The sequence below is a fragment of the Pagrus major genome, chromosome 18, assembly GCF_040436345.1.
Source record: "Pagrus major chromosome 18, Pma_NU_1.0".
In the NCBI taxonomy this organism is placed as follows: domain Eukaryota; kingdom Metazoa; phylum Chordata; class Actinopteri; order Spariformes; family Sparidae; genus Pagrus; species Pagrus major.
Genome location: NC_133232.1, coordinates 31,456,504 through 31,473,679, shown reverse-complemented (window position 1 = coordinate 31,473,679; position 17,176 = coordinate 31,456,504). Strand labels below are relative to the sequence as shown.

Sequence of the window (17,176 nt, the reverse complement as noted above, 5' to 3'; positions counted from 1 at the left end):
AAATAAATCTCAATTTCCTTTGTAACCTTTGGCGGCGTCGCAAGAGCACTGGATGAAAGATTGGTATTATTTGTCTATAAATCAAAATGAAAATTGCCCCCTTCCACAAATGACTGCATATAAAGTTGACATCTTCACATTATAGCAGTTGATTTGGTGTCATGAGCCACACAGTATTTTTCCTTGGCAGTTTATTTGAAGGAAACGGGGGCAAAGCTTAATGAAATACTTTTTGTCTGTCTTCTGTTCATAGCTGTGAGTAATGCGTCAGGGGGCCAGTATTACAGCGCTCATATCAATAACTGAAGGATGTTGACCACAGCTGTTTTTTTTTTTTGTTTTTTTTATTTTTGCTTGACAAGAACGTAGCCAACTAAAGCATACAAGAAGACAACTGAAAAGAAATGCTATGTTACCTGAGAAGAAACTGTGTGCATGTGCTGGCTTAGAAACCTGGAGAGAGAGATATTTTTTTCTGTGTCATTGAAAGACACTGGAAGGCCTTGCTGACAGCAGTCATTAGAATAATTTTACATGTTTCAGAAATCCTTTCGGTCTGTAAAGGCAGAATATACAACCCCCTCTATCCCCTCTGTTTCTCCTCTGATCCACTTGAAATGTGTACTCAGAAGATACCACTGTTGCCGTGTTTTGTACCCCCGCAAAATAGCAGCTTTTTTCCTTTTTTTTTTTTTTGTGGTAATTTTACTAATGATATCCCAGAAGAGTCCATGCTAGATTCAGTAGACACTAGATTATTAGAGCAAAGAAGGGATTTGCTCTTATGTATTTCTAAAAAGCATAAACATACCCATACCATTAAAAAAAATATATATATGATAAGATTGCTTTCTTTGATAAGCAAAACATTACTACACTTCAGCTGCTACATTTTTGTGTGCCAGTTTGTCTCAACGATAAGTAATTCCCATGTAAAGAACAGTCTGTATTGTAGTCCCATGGCTTCACTCTGATCCTGTAAATGGCTCCCTTGAAACACCATCGCAGTTCGCTTGAGCCACTCTTTCTTGGCTACCATGGTTACTATGATCAGTGTTACAGCCAAATTATTACTCAGTACTATTGCCCGTGCCACAAGCAGCTCTCAAAATCCACAATGGATGACGAAGACCTTCCCGTGGCTCGACACATGCATGCGAATATAACGTTCTTCGTTCCTTGCATCCGTCTGTCCCACCTACCGCGCTGTTCATTTTCTTTTTTTCACCATTAGTAAGGCTGAGATCATAGTGACAAGAGCGTGTGTGTATCTCAGAGGCCCCATCAGTGGAGAAACAGGGTATGTGATAGTGTGGTTTTCTCACTGTCACCCCCGGGAGTCAGTTCTGTGAGAATGTAAGAGGAGGGATTGTGAAACTCCCAGTCACTGGATCCGTCCAGCCAGTCAGCTAGCTGCAAAGTCTAATAATTACACTGACCTCAGCCTCAGTCTTATTGTATTGCTTCTGGACTGGATAGTTTGTGTGTTTCTGCGAATGTGATTCTGTGTTTGTTTGTGCTTTCCAGTGGAAGTGCACTTCAGATTTGTATCAAGGTTGAAGGTTGTGTCGGTGTGCTCGGAGTGCATGCGATCTATAGTCTTGACATCCAGTCTTATTGTCAGAAAATGAGAAAAAAAGAGCAAATCCAAGCTATGGAATTAACGTAAAGCATGACAAGGTTGACTCTTGTTTTACTAAGGCCACATCTCTTGACAGCTTGTCCATTACCCTCTCCTCACTACCTCAGCTCTTCAGATAGTAGGTAGATTCAGATAGTCTGGTGAATGGACTAACCTTGCAGATGTGACGTTTGCAGGGGTGAAATTATAAATGTTGAAGAGATCTGTCCTTTTCTGTGCCTTATTTTGTCATCAGTCTCTGTCTCTCTGAAGCATGTCAAACTGACTAGCTGCAAAATCAATGCGGGCCAGTTACTGTGCATGCATGCTTATTGTTTTGTATCTTTATTTTTGCAAAGGGAGTTTTAAGTATGATTGCCGTCTGTTTGCTTATCTGTTTATGTTGAGCCAACACATTGGAACTCAAGGCTGACACATTAACGCTCTCAAGAAGGATCTTTTATTTATTTTTTTTTTTGTCTTTCACAAACCTGTGACCCTTCCATTGAAACAGAGTTTCAATGAATGTTTCTCCTGTGTGTCGTAGTGTTAAAGAGAAAAATAGACATACTTATTTTCCCTAGATTGTAATCAACTTTCGCCAGGAAAAACTTTTGCCATAACTACTCGATATCTTCCCGATACAGTACAATGTTGCCTTGGAACATAAAGTTCAACAAAATAGTTAAAAAGGCTTTGGCAATGATTTTTAAATTTTTTTTTAATTTACATTTTCAGGTTTGTTCATGAAAGACCAAGGCCTTTAGTTGTGAAAGATTATGAAAAGCCATTTAAATTGAAATTAAACTGTTAGAGAAGGTTTTTGCTTAATGCAGTCAATATTGCAATGGAATAACAAAGCATGTGAAACTGTGTAAGCGAAATGTATGGCTGCAATTCAAATACTCATACTATGAAGGTTTATCATGAAAGAGGTCATGGAGCAGGTTTTAAACACCGACTTTCTGCATAAAACTTTTAATTTCATGTTGTTTTTTTTCTTTCATCTTTGAGACCAGTTACATATATGTGCGTGTCCAAGATTGTGTCTGTGTGTGTCAATAAAACTAAACCCTGAACAGCAACCTAAACATGGTACCATCCATCCATGCTCCTGTCCCGTCTGATCCCCTAAGACGCTGCTTTCTGTTTGAAGTCTCCACTTGAAAGGCCTGATCTGAATACTGTGGATTCCACAGCAACTCTGCAAACAGTGATTACAGACTGATTAATGAGCCACACACACACTGTGCACACACAGTTACACACGCTTGCTTTCTAGGCCACACACAAATGGATTATGCAGGAGTCAGTATGTCACAACATACAGTCCAACTCAGTCGTAGCTAATTTTTATTGTAAACCTTCACGAAGTTCACAGGCAGCTGTCTTGTTTCCATCATGTCCCATTTCCAGAAACCTGTCATCGAGCCTGTTATGAGTCTTAATTGAAATTAAATTATCCTTTTTTTGTTTCATTTTTTTCGACAGTGTCTGCTGAGATCTTAAAAAGCAGTTTGACCACCATGGAACGTCACATCGTGAGGCTTGAGAACGACATCGAGAACTTCCCCAAGATGGATGACCAACAAGATAAGTTTGTGGAAAAGATGTCGATATCCTTTTTGTTGTGTGCTTTCGTGCACATAAATTTGCTCCTCAAAAGGCGTATGTACTCTTAGGATATCGCATCTACTATTTTGTCGACAGAAGTGTGAGCTGTTTGTGTTCTGCCTGGCAGAGGTAAGCAGTTTAAGTCACTTGGTGTGATAGGTGGCACCCAAGGGAACTTGGGGAATGGATCTGGCTGCCTTGCTGTGAGATGTTGATCGGATCTCCCTCTTCACTCCTCCCTGGGTCCCGAGAGTGAAATCACGCCTGTGGCTATTTTTACTGCGCTCTGCCACCGCTGCTGGTCCCCTGGGGGACTCTAATAGGGGCTCTAGCCCCTCACACCAACTTATCGCATATCCCTGATTTCATCTCTTGACCGGCCACGAGCCTCTCCACACAACCATCCGTGCACTATCTTCTCTCATGGCACCTCTCCTCTTTCGATAACAGAGTGTTTCACTTAAACCCAAGCATCTCTGCTCCCAAATTGAATTAGCCATGTCTCTGCACTTCCTTGAATGCCCTGTCTGAGAGGAAAGGTCCTCACTGTATAGGTTTGATCAATGGTGGAAATCACTCAATACCTTGAGGCTAGGGTGCCTTTCATGGAAGGAAAAAAAAACAGTAAAGCAGTCAGCAGCGTCTTCTTTGTTTGTCCCCAGCATTATTAAGAAAAGAAAGGATTACTCAAGAGTAATTGAACAAGTGAGTAGGTGTTTGCATATGCTTGACGCTCACACGTAAGACAGCATTTAACCTGATTTTTGCTTCCTTTTGTCTGAGATTTATTAAGGCTGACTTTGCACATTGGGTGGTATAAGAGTAATAGCCTCCTAACACATTAACAATCTGCTCCCAGTCAAAGAAGGGCACTTAAATTTGTGTAATTAAAAAAACTGAAGCAGAGACCTCCCAGGCGGCGGCGGCGGCATCGGCGGCTCGGAGGCAGAGCAGGCAGGCAAGAAAGCTACTCTGCCCCCCGATGTCAGTATCGATTCCCAGGTTCCTTCGGGAACTAGAGGCTTGAGTGAGAGGAAATGGAGAAGTGTAGATATACTGCAGCATGGCTCTCCCTCACTGTCTGGAGTTCCTCCCCAGAGTGTGGCAGAGAGAAGGCTGGCTGGCCATGACCCGAAACACCCCACTTCCTCCTCTCTGCCCATTCTCCTCATCCCACCTGATCGAGTTTTGGTGCCGGGAAGGAGGCGTGGGAGGATTTAATGAGATCTATTTTTGTTCTTGCCGTATTTAAAGTTGCCATCAGTAAGAAAAGCTCAAGCATATATATATTTCATTCTCCATCTGTGTTGTGTTCCATTTTGGGGTGTTTTCAGAATGCTTAGTGATTTAGTAATTTCCTTTCACTTCATTTTACAAGTGGCAGAATTGCTATTAGTTGTACATAATTAATCATCAATTTTCACTGTTCTATTTTTTGGAGGCACAGGAAGTCAAGTGATGAAAAGTGGGTGCTCTGTTGTTCTCTCAGTCAGCTGTCAGGAGTATTTTAGTTCCTCTGTGCAGAGTTTTGTATTTGGTGTAGTTTATTTTGTCCCATGTAGTAGAAAACATGTTTTCTCCTTCCGAGTTGTTTTTTGTCTTGATGTTCACGCTGCATTATAACAGGACAGATATGTTTGCAATCACGTTTTGCTCACTGCCTTTAGAATCGCTGCGGGTTTCCTTGTTATATTCGGACATTTTTGTATCTGTGTACACGTGTCTCAATTTAACCCACTTTTCTGAAGTCTGTCACCCAGGACAACAGTGTCTCTCTAAAGATATTAGATCTTGTTTTTCGTGCAAGAGAGCACAGGCTGTGCTTCATTTGCTGAGGTTTTTGGTAGCTTTAGTAGCTTAGGTAAGAATCTAATCTGTGTTGCACAGCTAAGTGTTGAAACAATGACAGTGTGAAATACAGTGCTATATTCTGGGTTGACATTTCCTTTGGTACACATAAGATAGCAGAGTCAAGGCAAACATACCTTTTTAAACTTTTCCCCGGGATGAAAAAAAAAAAAGGATGTTGGTTCCTTGAAGCGTGACAGATGGAAGAACAACAACAGCTAAAAGTCATGCATTTGATGCTCGAGCAACCCTGAAAAAGTTAAGTGAAGCTCTGTTGTCTTGACTGTTGGGCACTGTGATGAATGAGTCAGTCTGCGTTTGTGTGTGTGTGTGTGTGTGTGTGTGTGTGTGTGTGCGTGCTTGTATGTGTGTTCCTCAGAGTGAGAGAGAGAGAGAGAGAGAGACTAATTTACAGTGCTAGTAGGTGAGTACATGTGCCTCTGTTTCACCGTGACTCTCGTCAGCTTTTTACTGAGATTAATTTTAGGTGGCCGTGGTCACTGCGAGGTATTTTAAATGCAATATGTGGCCCAAAGCAGCGCAGTTTTAATTAAACATTCAACAATAAATTAGGTTTGTTTTTTTGTTTCAACATTCATGATTAGTGCTCCTTATTTGTTTAGGCTTCAGAAAAATCAGGTTTTACCCATTAACAAAAGTCTGATAAATCTCTGGCACGTGTCGTCTGCTGTGCTTACTTTTCAGAGGAAATCATTCAATGCAATAATAAAAGAAATACATGCCAAGAACCAGTGGTAGCAGAAAGAGAAGGAAGAATGAAGGAAGGAGAGAAGAGAAGAAAAGAAAGAAAGAAAGAAAGAAAGAAAGAAAGAAAGAAAGAAAGAAAGAAAGAAAGAAAGAAAAGGAGAGCTTAGTGGAAGCACTTCATTTGGCTTTATTGATACATTTTTCTCTTTCCATTACTGTAATGTATGCAAATGACTGAATGGGGTGTTTGTTCAGCAGTTTAGTGATCTCTATCTGTCAGAAGTAATGGGTGCCCACAAAGGCTGTAGAGTTGAGGCACAAGCCCCCAGAGAGCCCTATTTCACCAGAGAGGCTATGGCTACCACACGCACACTCACCATCACACGCACACACACACACACACACACACACACACACACACACACACACACACACACACACACACACACACACACATCTGCAGTTCCTGCTGGATATGATAGAGTAGAGCTGGGGGCTTAGAGCGGAACTCTGCATACTGGAATATTAATGGTTGTGAGGTGGCTCGATGGGAATGATGAGAGATCGGACTGAACCTTGATGGGTGCCTGGACGTGTCCAATACGTCTCCCCTCACTGTATTTAATGCCTTAACCCAACCCACTGGTATTTAGCTTAACCTCTTATTTCCCAGAAGGCCAGAGTCATAGCCCATCATTCTCTTCCATCTTCACACACTGAGTGACACGGAGCTGCCTTCTGGGGCCAGTTTCATTAATATATATAAGACTGCGCTAACATATATCGCCAGTCTTAATTTTTTTCTCTCTCAGAATACTCCAATTCAAATAGAACAGTCTCACAAAAGTGATACCTAGCTTCAAGGTTAGCCACCCTATACCTCTTAAAGGAGGCCTTTTATGCTTTTTCTGTTTTTTTCCGTTCCGTTATATACTGTAGGTTCTTGTGCATGTACTGTAAAAGCCCAAAGCCGCGCCAGTGGGAGCTCCTCTCTGCTCCACTGCCCCTGAAGTGTAATAGTAGGAGTGGTCCTGCCTTTAACTCTGTGTCTTCTTGTCATCACTACATCACCATGTCACACATTTGCATAATTCATGGTTACATTCAGGGTAGAAGCGGAGCTAACTAGAAGATGGAAACACGACAGAGCCAATTGGAGACACGGGTAGTGGTGCCAGCTCAGGCATGCGCGAGCTGACCAATCAGAGCAGACTGGGTATTGGGCCTCTCATACAGAGGGGGAAGACAGTGCTGCTGTGCTGGACAGTATGAGAAAACCAAAAGCATATGAACTATTCTAGTAGTAAGCTAAAATAAAATAATGAACCTGAAAATAAGTATAATGTAATAGTTGTTTTCTTGTTCTTTCTTCTTCAATTTTACAATTTAATTATACTATCTATATTATCACTACCGTTTATTTTTTATTTTTTTGCAAATAATTCAGCGTGTGCTATTGTTACACAGGCATTGAGATCCCCAGTAAAATGTCCTTGCAGCTCTTGAATTCATCCACAAGGCTAAGCGCATTGAGCTGAGTGGCTCGCTCCATGTATTTAGCCTAATTTACCCAGAATTCCTCGTTGGTGTCCTTCCTTTAAGATCCTCAAGGACTGGCTGGCATTGTCCAGCTGAGGAGCTCAGATAGCAAGACACATGTGGCTTTGTTGTATTATTATTCCCAATTCTTTGAGGCACTTCAGATTTGTAGTCTATCATAATGACATGTCCCTTGACAGTTTCCTGCCAATGATGAGAAGCAGCTGTTCAAGCAGCCACACAGACCTACGGTAGTTATTGATACCTGTTGGCGAATAGGAAGCTTCAAGTCCTGGGATCCTGCAAAGCCCACACAGTTTGCCAGCCTCTCACACCAACTTAGTCCGCCCACACAGGGTCAGCGCAGACACACTTTTTCCTGGCCCCAGGGCTAGCCTGTAATAGCACCTTTGTGGTATAAAAATCGACAGATGCATTTATACAGGTACCACCTTTTTGTTGTTCACAGAGACTTCAGCCTGATTTACTTCACACTTCAAAGGAAGAGGTTCTCTACAATGTGTTTATGGATGGCCTTTGTCAAACGGCACCAGTTGGAGACTCTGTTAGCTTCAGGGTCGGTTTGTGTACAGGTGTACAGCGGCTTCCTCTATCGGCACCAGGCACTTAAGGTTAAATAAACGGTTGTTAGCAAAACAATTGTTCTATTTAGCAAGTTGCCGAGTTTAGGCCACGGAAACACCCCCTGTTAAAAGCTTGTTTTGTCTGGAGAGGCACAGTTGTTGTTTGGAGCAGTTATCCCACTTTAGTGCACCTTTATGTGTTTGAATGAGAAGTAAGTCAGATTATTTACAGAATCATCATGTTTATTTCTACGCATTCGTATATAAGAAAACTAGGTTAAAGGATGCTGGTGGCACTTTCAGCAGCTCCTTACAATTTTTAAAGCAAAAAATTACACAAACAACCACCTCCCTTGCCACACACACACACACACACACACAAGCTCCCTCTCTTAATCACCACCTTCCTCCCCACCCACCCACCCCCCAACCCCAACCAGAGTGTTTTCCAACGCTAATGAAATTCACTGTAAACTGTGTGGCCAATTAACTGAAGCACAGATAAACCGTGGAGCCTTTTAATTATCCAAAATTCAGTGGAAACCGGTGTAAATAAGTAGAGGTGCTTAAACACTCTTCCCTTTGCCTGAATTCTGTTTCGCTCACCTCAACGTGAATGTCCAGACTCGGATAAAACAGCAGAAAATTGCAATCACTGGAGCAAATAGTCATCTTTCATGTTGCATTTCGCATGTCAAAGGAGATATTAGGATTTCAATTAACACATTTTAATAGGTATGTGTGTAAAAATGCTTGCTAAAATTAAAAAATGTTATTCCAATTATGATTACTGCAAAGAAAAGGCACAAAATGTAAATGAAAAAAGGTTGTGGTGATTATGTGGCTGTCTTACCAAGCAAGCGTTTTTTTCGTTTTTGTTATTTACTCAATGCTGTCTCATTACCTTTGACAACAAATATAAAATGCAGTACATTTATATAGAGTTTTTAATTACCTTAAGTAAGGCATGAACTGGCATTGTCACAGAGGGAGACAATTAAACAATACAAACACTATGAAAAACATTTGTATTTATAGCTTTTGTGTAACCCACTTTACCTACAATATATCTTGCAGTACTATTCTCATACCACTCTGCCAAGATCCATACAGTGCAGCACCCTCTCTGTTCCAATGCAGTTTACAAAATGTACTTTTTTTATTACTGTAATGTCAGTTGCGATATTTTCCCAGTAAATCCACTTTATAAAATATATGAGGACAGTCCCCCATCGCAATCAAGTGAATTGATTTCTTAATCCTATCAGGAAAAAGTCCAGCAAACAAGCAGTTTTCAACTATAATATGATAATGTAAAACTGGTTTATTGTTCTTTCTGGTTTATATATATATATATATATATATATATATATATATATATATATATATATATATATATATATATATATATATATATATATATATATATATATATATATATATATATATATATATATATATATATATATATATATATGAATGCGTACTGGTTATGCAGGTTATGCAGTTTAGTGTCTGGTTAGATGCTAAACTACATTTTGTTATGCTAGTACTAAAATCAATGCAAATTAAATCAAATTGGTTGTATGTAAGGCAGGAAAAGCTAAGCAAGCCATCACGCTTAAGAAGGCGCAACCATCTAATGATTGTCACTTTTGTTGGATAAATGACTTTAACGTACAATAAGTAACTTCTGCTGCTGCCAGGAGGATCGCTATCAAACAAAAGATATGTGTGCAGATACTGAAACTGAACTCCGTTTTGGGGTGTGACTGGCTGAACACTGTTCGCATTTTAAAGTTTTATTCAACTTAAATTTAGTCTTGCTCGACGACTTCTCTATCACAGAAGTAGCGCCGGCAACCTATTGAAACACACCATTAAATTGAGTAAACTTGTGAATTTCTCTGGGTTTGAACTTTGTTGGAAGTCTAAAACTCAACAGATTATATAACAAAGGTCTAGTGGTTTTTAGACATTTTAATGCAGATTTCTTACATTTTATACATTTAAACAATTAATTGATTGATTATTAAATTAGCAGACAATCAAATAACTGATTAATAATTAAAACTCTACGTGTCATTGTGTAAAATACATCCACACAATACTGATCAAGTCAGAACGAAGTTAACAGAGTCTCAGAACAAACATTACTGATTGTATAGATTTGAAAATTCGGCTCCTAAACCTTGTGACGCTTGAAGGCGAGGAGATGAAAATATTTACTGAAATGCAGTTTCAGCACATCCTACCTCCACATTTGATATATTCAAACTACAAGTGTGCACACAGATGTTTGAATTTTGCTCTGACAGCTCTGCCTCATGAGACACACGTCAGCCATAAATTCAGCTGTGATGAAGCCCAAAAAAATCAAGTGATAGGTTTTACAATATACACCAAAAAATATGTCACTGTGTTCACTGCTAGACAGAAGACCATTTCGATGCCCTCTGGTCATATGAGTGAATTCCCTAGTAGTTTGCCAATCAGTACCTTGTTAGGCTGTGACACTCGGCCTGACGTGGCAGCTCTATTAACCAGTAGAGTAAGCTTGCTGACAGGCTTCGTGGACTGTAGCTCCCAGGGGCAGGAGGGGGACGTGGCATCGGGGTGCACCCATGATGTAAGCTGGATCTACCCCTTTGCTCCTGTCATATTCCACTGATAAAGCCTCCATACAGTCCTGAAGGGAGTCCTATGGGATCTATTGTGTTGTCCTTTTGGGTTTCAGGGTTTGCTTTCCCTGCTGGCTAAATGCTTCCTTATACACCTACTGTATACATTGTTATGCTTGTTGTGAATGGTTTATATACAGTGTGTAGGGTTAAATGTTAATGCGCAGTACACTGTAGGTGAACAGCCAGGGTTTGGCGTAGTGACAAGAAAATATTTTTTTTTGGTAATCTGTTTTATCTTCATGTCTTCATGTGTTGCTCAGCTGCTGTAAAGCTTCGCCCCTATTGGCTGACGTCTCCAGTGATTATTTCTGCTCTACAGAAAGTCGGGCTAAGGACCCAGTGGCAGCAGCACCAATCTGCACCTCATTACTTCCCCAAAAGGCCTGAGCTTAGTGCAGGGTAATAGACAGAGGCCCAGCCGCCCTCATTTGTCATGGGCTCCTGGGTTTGATGCAAAGCCCCCCTTGAGCACTTGTTGCTGAGCTCTAATCCTGCAGTAGACACCAGCCACGCTTCTCTGCTTAGCCATCCCCACTCTCCACCGTCATGGCTCATGATTTCACTTTCATTTGATGTTTTAATGAAATCCCTGAGACTCAGTTGAATGGCAGGCCCATTGTTGGCAAATTATTCTATCAAACGCAAGTGGAAGGGAAACGTGACTGGAGTTATTTGTCTAGTAAATATGAGCCACAGAGGGTTTACGGTGTTTTTCAGCATGTGATTCCACAATAGAAGATGAGTTCAGTGACACAGGTCGACACACAGGAAAATGTATGGAGACAAAGTAGCACAAAGATGGCCTCCTACAATATCCATTCACAGAATTCAGTATTAACAAATAATAATAATGCAGCTACTTAAGCAAAAGTTAATCGTAAAATTAGCTGAGTGAAATGTACTTAATGCTAGTAGGTAATGTACAGAGAAGACATTATAGAATGGCTGACATTTATTCCTGTGCAGAGCAGTATATTACCTAGTATCACCCTTTATTGTGCCTCATCGCAAAAAGTGCTATGAGGCAGTGCCCGAAAAAGCTGGGAAAAGGTCCTTGATGAAAAGGCCTGAGTGTCATTAGCTGAAGTTGCTGTGTGTGCTAGTTGAAAGCCTCTCTAAAATGTAAATCAAACTAATGCCCAAACACTTCCTCTCCTTTCTCCACAGTAATGTTATTCCTTTGTTGCCGATGCTGTCGAGGGAATGCGGTGTTGTTCTGCTGTTTGCTATTGGGCTCGCCGTTGATTTCTAACTGCGCTCCGTGGTGGCTATCCGTCCTTTCCCCTGACAGGACCAAGGGATCATTGTGTCTGCATGACTGCAGGCCATCTCTCCTGCCGCATGCTCATATACGTGGCCCCACAAGCGATTAGCCGAACTTATTGACTGCAATTGCACGCTTTGGAGCAATTAGGCGCTTCATTATGCAAATAAAGTGCACTAATTGCTTCACATTTGCTAATTGATTATAAGATACGGTATATGGTCGACATTAGGGTTGACTCCTTCAAAAAGATTTGGCCTTCAACAGTTTAAGCCATGCACTTTGAGAATAAATTAACGACGGCAAATAGCACAGTGCGCCATTTACCCAGTATGTCACTGTGCGCTCGGCTCTGCAAATTCGAGACACAATAGAAAAGTCGGAGGAGAAAGAGATCTCTAATTAAAATGAATCTGTGACAGTCAGAAACACTAACAGTTACAAACGGCAATCTGATGGTAGTCAACAGGGGATTCTCCATTAATTGGCAAAATGAGGCTCATCAATCACACAGAGGGGGAATGCTGCACAGACAGTATCCTGTCAGAGTCACCCACTGTGGGGGGAGCAGCATGACGTGTGTCTCAGGGACAGAGTCATGTAGAGAGGGAACAGTTTCTTCTCTCCCTCTCTCTCTCTGCCTCTGTCTCCCTCTCCCCCGACTCTGTTTCCCACCACATGTGGCTCTCAGTAGACATCTCTCCAACTCAATCTGACAGGCTTTGTTTTTCCTTGTCGCATTTCAAATGGGGATTGGCTGGCATTCTCTGCCAGTCAAGGCCGAGACAGAATTGTCAAAACACACTGTTGAATTTCGGCTTTTGGAGGATATTCTGTGCTGATGACATGTGCTGAGAGGCTTGTAACTCCATACTCCCTTCTCTCCATTCAAGCACTCGCGAAAAATACTGGTACCGCTGATCTTCTATTCAGAGGACCTTGATCCTTTTATTGGATTCAAAATAACTTTTATTTTTTTTCTCCAATACTGACAACCAGCACTGAAGTCTTAATTGAATGGAATGGAAGTAATGTATGAACTTTGCATGAACCTAACAACGATCATAAGATCCTGCATTTTTTCATGGTGAGCAATGTTCTCCCATGATTGAGCAAGCCAAACAAATGCCAGGGCACATGACATAACACCTCTTCCTACAGGTCAATAAATATACCCAGGAAGTAATTGACTGTTTTGTCAATTGAACCAATCAATAGACTGCTCCTAGGCTCCATGTAACTCGCTTGGTTAGGAGCAATCACAGGCAAAGCGAGAGTTGAAATAGTTAATGATCTATATTGCATGCCTGCTACGTCTGTGCATCTAATTTGTTACCTCATGTATCTATATGGTTCAGACGACCATAACTGACCTGGCACATTGAGTATAATGTTACCTGATATGTGCACACACACTCCCACATTCGCAATTGCATTGTTTGTGTTGTACGTTGATCATTACCTCTTTCCAAGTGCATCAAACCGGTAATATGTCAGGCGTGTCACGGCAAATGGGGTATTCAGAACTATCTTTATAGCCGTCACCGGCAGGGCTAATATACTGCGAGTCAAAACAACAGTCATGCCTGTGTGGGTTTTTATTGACAATTAACCTCCAATTAGCAGCGTGGATGGATAGGGTGACCTCTAGAAGTGCTAGTGGTTGTGTTGACGATGGCTTCTCCATGAACATGATTACATGAGATGAGCCAGTTTGCCGTGAAAAGGGACCTCGGGCTGCTGCACCGATGTTTATATTAACAGACAGAGTGAGGCGTTTACCAAAATGATGTTAGCTGCAATAGAAGTGAACGTGAAAATAAAACTTTTTCAAGTTTCAGAAAAAAAAACATGTTTTTCACCCTCCTTTTTTTTATTTTTCTCACTGTCACACACACGCAGACACACACATACAGACTGTATAGTATTAGTGGGTCTAAGTCCGGTCCTTTAACAGCAACCGGGATGTGTGAGAGACATCTGCACCTGAGCCAGCAGCTGACCTTGAATTGACTTTCTGTGATGAAGACTTATGGTTGATCCCTAGGCTTTTTGCCTTGATGCCTTGCAGCTTCCCATCCTAACTTAAGAACATGGGTTAGAACCATGGAGACCATATGTCTCTTTCGCTGTTGCTCTCCTTTATTTTTTGTTCTTTATTATTTTTGTGTGCCACGACTTTCAAGGCTACCTGTGCCGGTTGTGAGGACATACAGTGGATCGAAAAATGAATGAAAAAAATAAATAAATACATAAATTAAAGAAAAGGTTAGAATTGCAATATGATGTTGTCATTTTAAACAAAGGCAACATGACTAAAGGTGGAAAGGCGTGCCTTTTAGTATACTTTTTTTTTTTTTCTTAGACCATCACTTAAATCACATTACAGAACATATACATAAAGCTAAAATACCACCACACTTTACATAGATATGCTTTGGTTTCTCATGTTTCGTGAATGTTATGGCAATTGAATTTAATTTTGTGCAAGAAGAAATTATTTTGGTGCAGTTCTGCAAGTCGAACTGCAATTTATTTTCTGCATAGACACTGTTAGGTGACTTCCTGTTAGAGCATATCTGAGGTTTGGATGAGCAGGTTGATTCATCATAAAATCATATCTACTTTTTCAATAATAGGTGGAAAGTACAAGCTTGCGTACATAAGTAGAGATGTAAAACTCCTGTGAAGCATTCTGATGGGAAGCATTCAGCTAGCTGTAGCTAATGATTGTGCATTACAGAAACCTAATAATACATTTGAACTCAACAATAAGGAAATGATCTGATTAAGCTTCAGCTCCAATTTGCACCTCTGGCGAGATTTGTCTTTATGGCAACAGCCGCTGAGGCTGATGGGTAATATAGTATTTAGAACCAGCTCACCAAACAATTATATGCTAATTTACAGTTGGTAAAAAATGCATTTGGATGCAGCTCCTCCCACTTCACACCTCTACACCAGAACTGCTGTGTGATAATGAGATTGTTTGTCAAAATATGTTTTTCATATTGTTTTTCTATTTTTAATTTTTTAACACATACAAATCCTCTTCCTTGCAAGCCCACAGTGCAGAGATATTTCAACAAACTAACAATGGTGCTAACTGTAATGCACATTCAAGCACATTTCTGTCCAACGTGTCCTGCTGTTACAAGTCGCAGAGGCACAGGTGTGAAAACACACATCCAGAGGTGTAGGTAGGAACAATTGTTAACTGGAGGGACACATTGGCTTGGTGCTGCCACAGCCCGGTGGTGACGAGGTGTTGTTGCACAGCAACATGGTGTGGTCGCCATCATCAAAAAACACAACCTGTTGGAGATGCACATGTTTTTAAAAATGGAGTCAAATAAGAGCTCCAGCACAGAGGAGCAGATCATGGCACCAATCGAAAATGAAGAATAACTTGAGCAATCTGAATGACTGACTGCAGTTTGTATGCGCTCTGTGGGCTGAATGTGCTCTTGGGGCATGTTTGTGATGGATAGTACAGCAGGGGTTATGGTGCCTCAGGCTTGTTTGATCCGGTGGTCATATTCTTAAACCTTTGTGAGCAAGGTCATGATGCTCCATCTGAAATGTAATTCTATTTGCATTTGCTCCATTGCCCTACTCCTACAGTTTCTATGTACAAATCTGATTTTTAAAGACTGGTTAAAATGAAATATGTGAAAAATGTGACTCTGACTCTTTTTACACTGAATTTCTTCAATGCATAAAGTGACAGTTTTTAAAGGGTGACAATGTGGATGTTTTGTCCCTGTACCACGTGGCTCCTCTTTAATTCAGTTGCAAACAGAGATAGACTTGGAAAACACTTGTAATTGAATCAGGGAAAGTAACAACATGTTTCGCTATTATCACCCCCCTATACGTTTCAATTATTTAAAGCGTGTTCATTTATGCACATAGGAAGACAGCCAACAGTTCTACAACGATGCTTTCAAAGTTGCATCTTATTATAATTACATCATGCACAAACTCATAATGCTGCTCTCCGCTCGAAAAAAGCCTGTAATCGACCACTTGAACCTTCGAACTACTTGATCACCCCTCATCATCACTCTCTAACCTTTTAGTATAATTGTTTTATTTTCCTTTTCTTTCTGGCCGGCACAAAAAAACAGCATGGTTCAGTCTCAATGCATTTGTTGCCATCAACACATTTTTTTTTTCAGCCTTTGAATCTAATCTTCTGTTGCTTAAATAAGTCTGAAGCACGCGGCTGCAATTCGTGCTCCCGTGGCAGCGTACAAGCTCACGTGCTCAGAAATTCGGAAAGTGCACAATTTGTGGTCCCAAAAAACAGTAATGGATTCCACCATCCTCCATTTTCCAAGGAAGATTTGAGAGCGCCATTAAAAATAATTTTAATTCTCAGTCTAATTTTAGCCTTGCCACAGCTTGGATTGCCATGGTTACAAATGAAGCTTCCGCGCTTTGGAACATTCAGGTCAACCCCAGTTTAAGCCCCCCCAGCAATATTACCATCATGAATATTAATTACAGGACTGTTTGTTGCTCTTTGTAAAAGTCTTATTTTCTTTTTTATTTATTCAAAATGACCCTCACTCTACACTACTCAGTGTAAGTAGCTTAAAGTGGAATCACGCAGATTGAAATTCAGCAATTAGTTGTTTTTTTGATAAAAAAAACAGTAGTTGCCTATGTAATAGTTGCCTATGTACGATTAAACAGTTCCTTTGGTTCAGAGTGAAAGAGCTCTTGCAGCTGTCTCACTTTATATTTGGCAGGTGTGTATTTCCTTATATGTTAATCACAACTGTAAAGTAATATTTGTCATCAGGCATATAGATATCAGCCAGGAAGTTAGTCGAGGGGGTTATGCAGAGTTTGTGCTATCAGGGAGTGACAGTCATTGTGTTTGTGTGTGTCTGTGTGAGAGGGTGGGGGGGAGGGTGTAAGAATGTGTATACATGAGATAGCTGCGAGGCAGTGCAGAATGATAGCCCGTGAATGAGGCGTTTTCCATTGAAGTGATTAAAATGATTGAGGACAGTGGCGAACTCATTCATCTCTGAGCAAGGTGATGAGGGACATTCTGTATGTGTGAGTGTCGGGAGAGAAAAGTGCCTCGGTGCATTCACGTATATGTGAGAGCTATGTGTGTGTGTCTGTGTGTGTGTGTTTATGTGTCACAGATGTAGAACAAGTTGTGAAATGGGACTGGCGTGGAGGCGGCCAGAGAGATGTGGAGCGATGCCCACAGGAGGGCCATGTCTTTTCACTGTACATCTGAACAGACAGCCAAATATTTATCATCACCCTGCCGCTGCCTACATTCTACATT

At 40.9% G+C, this 17,176-nt stretch overlaps 1 protein-coding gene across 1 annotated transcript in view; it reads left to right on the top strand.

Moving 5' to 3' along the window:
• Positions 1-17,176, top strand: part of diaph2 (diaphanous-related formin 2) — a 411,384-nt gene that overhangs the window by 298,502 nt on the left and 95,706 nt on the right. Inside the window, exon 26 of the mRNA XM_073486670.1 lies at positions 3,113-3,237. Coding sequence (XP_073342771.1) covers positions 3,113-3,237 — 125 coding nt within the window. The remainder of the gene's footprint in view (positions 1-3,112; positions 3,238-17,176) is intronic.